We start from the raw sequence: 7994 nt of genomic DNA, 5'->3' as shown, positions 1-7994 counted from the left end.
AACTGAAAGGATAAACACATACTGTATCACAAAAATCAATACTGTATGGTCCCATTAGTAAAGTGTTTCATCAAAGTCCATGCTGTCAACGCCGAGAAAACATAAGAACACACAATCACACTGAGGCTCGTATTGACAATACAATTTCATCGCCGAGTTATAATCAATAGAAATTGATAAAAGTGTATAGATTTATAACTGCAAATCAATTGAATTGTATGGAGCGTTTGTATTTTTGTGTTGTATTCTTTAAATCACGTGGGTAGCTTATATAGAGTTTAATATGCCTTGCAACCGTCACAGAGTGGAGGCTATGTGGTCAATGCGATATATCCCAATAAAAATGTCAATGGTACTTAACAAGATGGAGAAATTTCTCCAGTGGCATCCGTTAGGCAAATTTAAGTCAGACACAAATGCATTACAATAAAAACGCTTTTTCAACTGTTCATTTTATGTTATTTTCATGTGTTCAATAAAATAGAAAACAAACACATACGTAGTCATATACGAATAGTATATAACAGGTACTTCAGTTTGCTTTTAATAGGAATTTACTTGAAGTAGATAGGCTTAATATTTGTTTTAAGACTTTATAAGTGGTTGAGTATGGCAGGTGCTTTTCTGGTATCTAAAACGCGACCTTCTAAAGTTTAACGTACAAAAACTAAATTTATGACATCATTTTAAAGTATTCCCCTCATTTACCGGTAAAATCTTCCCAGTATGTAAACAACACGTAAACAACAGTCTTATCTGTTTAATTCCGACGCTTAAACTTTAATACTCAGTTTAAACCTATTTATTTTAGCTCGATTGCATCTGCTTATATAAACGCTCTCGAGTCCGTTTCCTGGGCCTAGAACCAGTCCTTGGTGTCTTTGGGGATGATCTAAAGAACGCTCCCACGATGGGGATCGAACCCTTCCGGTCGCTTACACCAAGGCGATCTGCATTGTCATTCAATTGTTCTCAACTTAGAACTCGGCGAAAAAAGATAACACACTTTACATGATGACAATGGCACTTAATCCAATGTTTTCACTTAATAAAATCCGACATGTGCACAGAAGCACGGATTTTCAATATAAATTTAAATAGTACTTATAATAAATGATTGCAAAGTTATAAAATAAGCACAAACATAAAGAAACGCTAACATATCACATGTTTGCAATGTTGTTACATTCGAGTCCGAGAACCACACCAACTGGACTGTTTACAGAAAAATAGACAACACATATTATTCAATACATTTTATTTACTATGCGTTTTGAAAATTCCGAAAAACGCTCATTTCTTCCAGTCCCTCGAGTTAAAGGGTTTTAACATAGTTCAAGGAAGCAAACTAACTCAAATTTATTTTTATATTTTTCCAATTTAAACGTGGAACCACGTGATATGCTACTTATTTTGACAGAAACAAGTTTTTGCTAAAGCCCCTTTCGACGGAGTCCATGACAGTCGTATTTTTACAGGCATGTTATTGTCTATTGGTAATTAAGTAGGTAAGCCAGGTAAATAAGGGTCAGGTAAAGGGAATTAAAATTGCAGTTATTACAGAAGTATATGTCCCGGACCTATCGCGGTAGTGAACAAATATGGAAAAATAATTATGCTGAAGACCTTGAAAATTAGAAGGTCCAAGGAAACATCGTTTAAAAAAAAAACAACTCAAAAAGGGAAAGAATATTAAGGAAAGAAGGCAGTAGATTAATATTACAAAGCTAGTACTTATACATGAGGCCGCCATTGACTTTGATTCGTCTCAAGATCAACATATAATACATATTTATATATATTAAGAAATGTGAATTGATGCAATGAAATGTCCAGCACATGAAGATAGTGTCAATCAGGCAAAACAGTTCGAATGAAGACACTATAAAGTATATTTAAACGAGAATTTGCCAGATCAAGAAGTAAGTCAATAAAAGATACTTGTATTTTGCATCGAAACTTATCTTGATAGGATTCCTAATGCGGGTCGTATAGACGACCCGCATTAGGAATCCTATCAAGATAAGATGATGTAATGTCATTGCGTACACACCGCACTCTTTAGGGTGAATTTATGACAGAGGATGGGAGGCATAGAACTTGCAATTTATATAAGATGTCTCGGATTTACTGGACAGTAACGCTTGGTCAACTTGGTCGGAGCACCTCTGGAGCATATGGCTTGAAACGCCGCAAAATAAAGAATACCACAACTTGATGACGCGGAAGAAATGTGAATCACAGATAACCTTAAAAAGGAAGGACGCAATAGTCCAATGTTAAACGTGTTTTGTAAGTGAACATGCTTTAAAGAAGGTTTGCGGTTTGTTGGGTTATTCTTATTAAAATATTTTATGGTTTTCAAACATGTACACTTGCGAAAGTTATGAACGTTGTATGTTTACTGTTTAAATTTATTTGTTTGTTATAATGTATTAGTTCCTTTTTCATTTATTTGTTAAAGGGTTTTCACATACGTATACAATATGGGTGTTTTCAATGTAGTATATTATTAAAAGCGCAAACGTATACTGACGTTTCTGATACGAGTTCTTGAGTTTTGAAGGGAGGTGTGATTATTGAATATATGCATTTTAATGTGACTTGTTAGTAACCATTTGGCACATTAATAATCATGCACAAGAAGGTATACAGCCGAAAGATCGTTACGTAAACCGCTGAAACAATACGAAGAAATGTCATGTTATTCCAATGTGATGGTTTAATTTTATCCTTTTTGTTTAAATAGTGATCTTACAATATTAATTACGCACTTAGCCACAGGCCTGAAATTCAAAACTTGCGGCTGGTATAATGAATTTTATTTCTTTACGTGAACCATAAAGATGTCATTTTAAAATAATCAAAGGATGAATGTGCACACTATTATTGCAAGCCAAGACATTTGTCTATTGGATAGTATGTTTTACTTAAAGTACTTAAATGGAATGAATTTGGGCGCAACTGTTAGCTAGTGCTGTCTTTTAGATTTAACGATCATACTTAGTAAATTGCTATAAATGGTGTGAAGAATGGTAGAATTTATAAAATGGTTAACGATCCCCTTAATGGTCAAACACTTTAACCTCAGCATGGAAACGATCAATTTATCAGCGGATTTTTAATAAAGATTTTCTTTACGAGTTTGGTTGAACGCTATTAGGCGTATCATGGGCTTAAATAATATAATTATACAAACAAATTTAAACGTCCGATTGTATTTATTACAAATTCATGCTGCAAATAATTCCTAAATTTAAAGTAGACAGTAGGTACGTGAATGAAGTTATGCTTTGTTAAATTTAAGAGAACACGCATACGGTTGTTAAAGGCTTGTCCATATTATAAAACATCATTGGAATTGTATAGGTTATAATTACAGATTCCATGTATTTTCACACTTTTTATTTCAAATATTTATCATGGTGAATGTAACAAACGATAATTATCTTTTTCTGTTGTGTATGCACTTTCATAAACGCGCTCCATCACAATGATCGTTAAAAAATAACTATTAAAATAGTGTGTATTAACAAATGTATGATAACCTTTACACAAGAAGCGCATGAATGTTCAAATGTAGTGTTGTTTTCGAAACAGGGATATATACTGTTGAATCAATGCCATATTAGATTTCCTTGACAAAGTATATGTCGCTGTAACTATAAGAATGAAATTGACATGATACCGTTTTGTGTATGGTGTAAGTCGTCAGAAACGCTCGTTAAAATGGAATTGTCGAACGAGCAGTTGACAATTTATAAAGACAATCCTTATTCTTCACATTTCAAATAAAGCAACATTTTTTACAATCAAAATATTGTTTAAAGAGTATGCCTTGTCAGCAAAAAACACGGAAAGGATTATATAAAGTTTTGTTTTTATATTGACTATTCCCTCGAGTAAACTTGCTTGATAACATGCAAATCAGCAATGATAGGCCACTGTATTGTTGTAACGTTTAACGAGGACTGCCGTTTAACGAGGCGAACTACCACTACTACAATTGTTAATTTCATACAAGTCCTAAACAATCTTGGACAAATACCTTTAACAGATGAAGCTCGTTTGTTTATCTCGCACCCTACCATGGTGACATATCATTATATAAGAAGTGTTCGTTTTTGTCAATCAACATTCTCCTGAAAGCGTTCGCAGCTGCAAAGGTACGTTGATATTTACATACAATATTAGCAATTTAAATTAAACTTAACATCTTTTTTAATAATGAAAGAGAACAAACGCATTCAAAAAAAAAAGAATAATAGTGATAAGAAAAACAATTATATCGTTCAATGACTGTTTGCTTTTTCTGTAAGTTGCCTTATTCCGTTGTGTCTAAATGACATTTTTATTCTTTATTTTATATATTTTACTATTCTAATATAAGTCTAACCCTGAATTACCTAGCGGTCAGAAACATTAAACAAATACATAAAACCCGTTATTACAAAATGCCATCTTATCAATAAATATTCAAGTTTACTGCAATCGAATTATAAAATAGAACCTATAAAAGTATTCTTTGTGTAAAAGAATCACTTAAAGTGCGAACATATATTATGTCTGTCTGTCTGTCTGTCTGTCTGTCTGTCTGTCTGTCTGTCTGTCTGTCTGTCTGTCTGTCTGTCTGTCTGTCTGTCTGTCTGTCTGTCTGTCTGTCTGTCTGTCTGTCTATATGTATGTCTTTATTTCTGTCTGTCTGTAAGAATATGAACATGTATACATTTATGTTATCAGTATATTTGTGTCGTGTTCTGACAAAACTGGGCTTAATGCATATGCGTAAAGTGTCGTCCCAGATCAGCCTGTGCAGTCCGCACAGGCTAATCGGGGACGACACTTTCCGCTTAAACTAGATTTTCGGTAAAAAGGGACTTCCCTTAAACGGAAAATACCATTTAACCGGAAAGTGTCGTCCCTTATTAGCCTGTGCGGACTGCACAGGCTAATCTGGGACGACACTTTACGCACATGCATTATGACAAGCTTTCATAGAACAAGACACAATTAAGTTTCATAAACAAAAGGTAAAACACATGATGATCAGGATAAAACCGACTATTTATTAAGGTAGCTGTCTCTTGTTCATGTTTTTTTGCACGAACCGTATAATTGAGTCGTGTTCTGAGAAAATTGGGCTTAATGCATGTGCGTAAAGTGTCGTCCCAGATTAGCCTGTGCAGTTCGCACAGGCTAATCAGGGACGACACTTTCCGCTTTTATGGTATTTTAAGTTTCAAGGAAGTCCCTCCTTGCCGAAAATCAAGTTTAGGCGGAAAGTGTCGTCCCTGATTAGCCTGTGCGGACTGCACAGGCTAAACTGGGACGACACTTTACGCACATGCATTATGACCAGCTTTCACAGAACAAGACACAATTAATTTACATGTGTCGTTGTTTTTGCCTGAAATATACCCGAATGTGTTTGTAAATTATATATATATGGAATAATAAATAAACTTTTTTTAAAAATCGATATTGGACATTACTAAATACGGGTTACTCGAATGAACAGATAAATTTCCTCGGAAAGACTAACACTATATGATAACGCATGAACAGTATACATTTGAGTTATAAACCAATGTAATGTAAGAATCAAATATGCAAAATGTATTATTATTTATCGACAACCTGATCATATCAGGAGGAATGACACTTTATGTTTAAGCTGGAAGGAAAATGATATCGCATACAACTACACAATTATGAAACCATTTCAAATCATGAAATCATATACTGATGCATATAAAACATACTGTTGTGTTGCGTTTACAGATGCAGTTTTTGCTGTTCTCAGTGAGCGTTGCTCTCATATGTGGCATTCTGACTTCAGTCCAAGGTATTTTGGCATAAAACATCATCACGCTATAGTTTTATACAAATGTTTATATGGATACAAAACGTCGACACATGTTTGTTTTTAACCGCTTGTTTTGTTTATGAATAAAAATGAGTCGTATCGTTGACAAATCTTCTGTGACGATTTTAGAGCAAACCAAAACGTTAGCCAAGAAGATTAAACGAACATTGTCCAAGCACGCAAAGAAAAAACACACGCTTTGAGTGTAAATCAATACTTTATTGTAAACGTTTAAGAATAACTTTTACGTTTTAAACAGGATCAACTACTGGGTCTGATACATCCAATTCAACCACAAAGGCTGCTTCCGGGCCGGAAACGACGAATGGTGGAACTGCACCAGGATCGGTCACTGCCGGTAATACTGGCGGAGGCGGATCCGGCGCTTCTGCGGGAGGTGGATCCAGCAATAACAATAACGGAGGTGGAAATAATGCTGGAGGTGAATCCGCGAGTACTGGTGGGAATAATAGTGGAATGAACTCCGGTGTTGCTGGCGGTACTGGAACAGGTAGTGATGTTTTCGCATGTAACATTCGTAATATTAAATGATCTTTGTACACTCCGGCAAAGAAACATTTTGAACAAACAACTGTATTTTGTTCACAAGGTTAATACAATGGTTTCCGTTGACTCGAATAGATTATATACGATATGCATTGTTTAAGTTACACCTGATATAAAATTATTGTCTGAGAGAACTGTAAGACCGTTTATTTGCCGTGCGTAGTTTTCATATAAAGAGTTTCTTTCTTATTTTATTAGTTTAAAGTTTTAATGATTAATTGTAGCAAACGGGACAGCAGGCGAGAACACCGGTACAATGTGCACCTCGTTAAGTCCGGTTACCGTTCTTACCGTGACGGGAGTTGTCGCCCTTTTACAGTTGATATGGGCTTAAGTATAGACATGCCATATTTTAGAGGAAAAGGTCTTTATTTTGTTAAAAACGAGAGGAGGATATAAAGCGATAACTGCTTTAATTGCATTTTTATTCATTTTTGTTTGACTTTCTGTTCAGTTATCTTATCAGAGTTGATTTTTTTGTATCTATGATTGGCATGCTATGACAAAAACGTTTGTTTTTCGAATGTCAATCATTATACTAAGATGTAGTTTGTATATTTTGTAATAAATTTATTAATATATTTATGTTCAAATGATTGAATATTTGTATTGATTTATATGCGGATCAATTTATTTGATGACATGGGCATACCTTTTATGGCCAATAAGTCAAGTCATCAAACTATTTCATTAATGTTAGCAAACGGCATGATTACTTATTTATGGTGGGCTGATGACTGAATGTACGGGTGGTTTATTTGCGATTATCCACACATGTTCTGAACAAATAGAAAACATACAGTATGTTTATATATAACACATACCTGCTCATTGTCATCTAGATTCGACTTTCCCGATAGCGAAAACTTCCCAAAAGTATAATGGTTAAATTGTGGCCAACAATTAAGAACAGTTTCTATGATAAAGCATACAATCTTATTTAATATACTTCCGATAAAGTGTTCTTCAGACAACATTCTGGTCTGAAAAATAAAATACTGAAACATGGTACTGTTTGCGTTCGATTCGTAGGTAAAGGAACACGGTTGTGAGTGGAATATTTCGAATTATTTGGCTGTTCCCACTTAAATAATTCAGCGGCTACGTTGAAAACCCGATTTCGAAAGTTAACATGAAATGCGTTCGAAAGCAATACACGTGGCTGTGACGATTCAGCTATTCCCTACAATGTTCCTAAAGTTCATCAATGCGATACAAGTTCACATTCAACGTGAAAGGCTGAGCAATTTCTTTATGGCGCTTATCAAATATTCTATCTGTGGACGCATCTTTATTTTAGAGCTGTTTATATTGTAACAAACATTTTGACGTGATATGTCTAGACAATATAAACATTGGAGAAAATTCTTTGAATTGCCGTTTAAATTATTATAAGGACTTTCTAAAAAATTAATATTTTAAATAGGACACATGTCTCGATAGTTAAAGCAATAAAACGAATGACACTACAAATAAGTGTCGTGCCTGCGAGTTAAAAAAATTTTCTTGAGGAACTTGACCGTTCAGAGTCACATAATTTTCCAATTAACTGTTGAATAAA

At 34.4% G+C, this 7994-nt stretch overlaps 1 protein-coding gene across 2 annotated transcripts; it reads left to right on the top strand.

The window, feature by feature from the left end:
* The first annotated feature begins 3985 nt into the window (after nt 1-3985).
* Nucleotides 3986-7029, top strand: LOC127841961 (circumsporozoite protein-like). 2 transcript variants are annotated; one of them, XM_052371156.1, is made up of 4 exons: nt 3986-4166; nt 5782-5845; nt 6126-6377; nt 6658-7029. In XM_052371156.1, the coding sequence occupies exons 2-4, from the start codon at nt 5782-5784 to the stop codon at nt 6765-6767; spliced, it is 426 nt and encodes a 141-aa protein (XP_052227116.1). In that variant the 5' UTR covers nt 3986-4166; the 3' UTR covers nt 6768-7029. The 2 variants fall into 2 exon arrangements, with proteins under 2 accessions (XP_052227116.1, XP_052227117.1); XM_052371157.1 differs by having other exon boundaries at nt 3990-4166; nt 6126-6308.
* The last annotated feature ends 965 nt before the right edge of the window (nt 7030-7994 follow it).

Source organism: Dreissena polymorpha, chromosome 8 (genome assembly GCF_020536995.1).
Source record: "Dreissena polymorpha isolate Duluth1 chromosome 8, UMN_Dpol_1.0, whole genome shotgun sequence".
Taxonomy (NCBI): domain Eukaryota; kingdom Metazoa; phylum Mollusca; class Bivalvia; order Myida; family Dreissenidae; genus Dreissena; species Dreissena polymorpha.
This window is presented reverse-complemented; position numbering and strand designations above follow the sequence as displayed.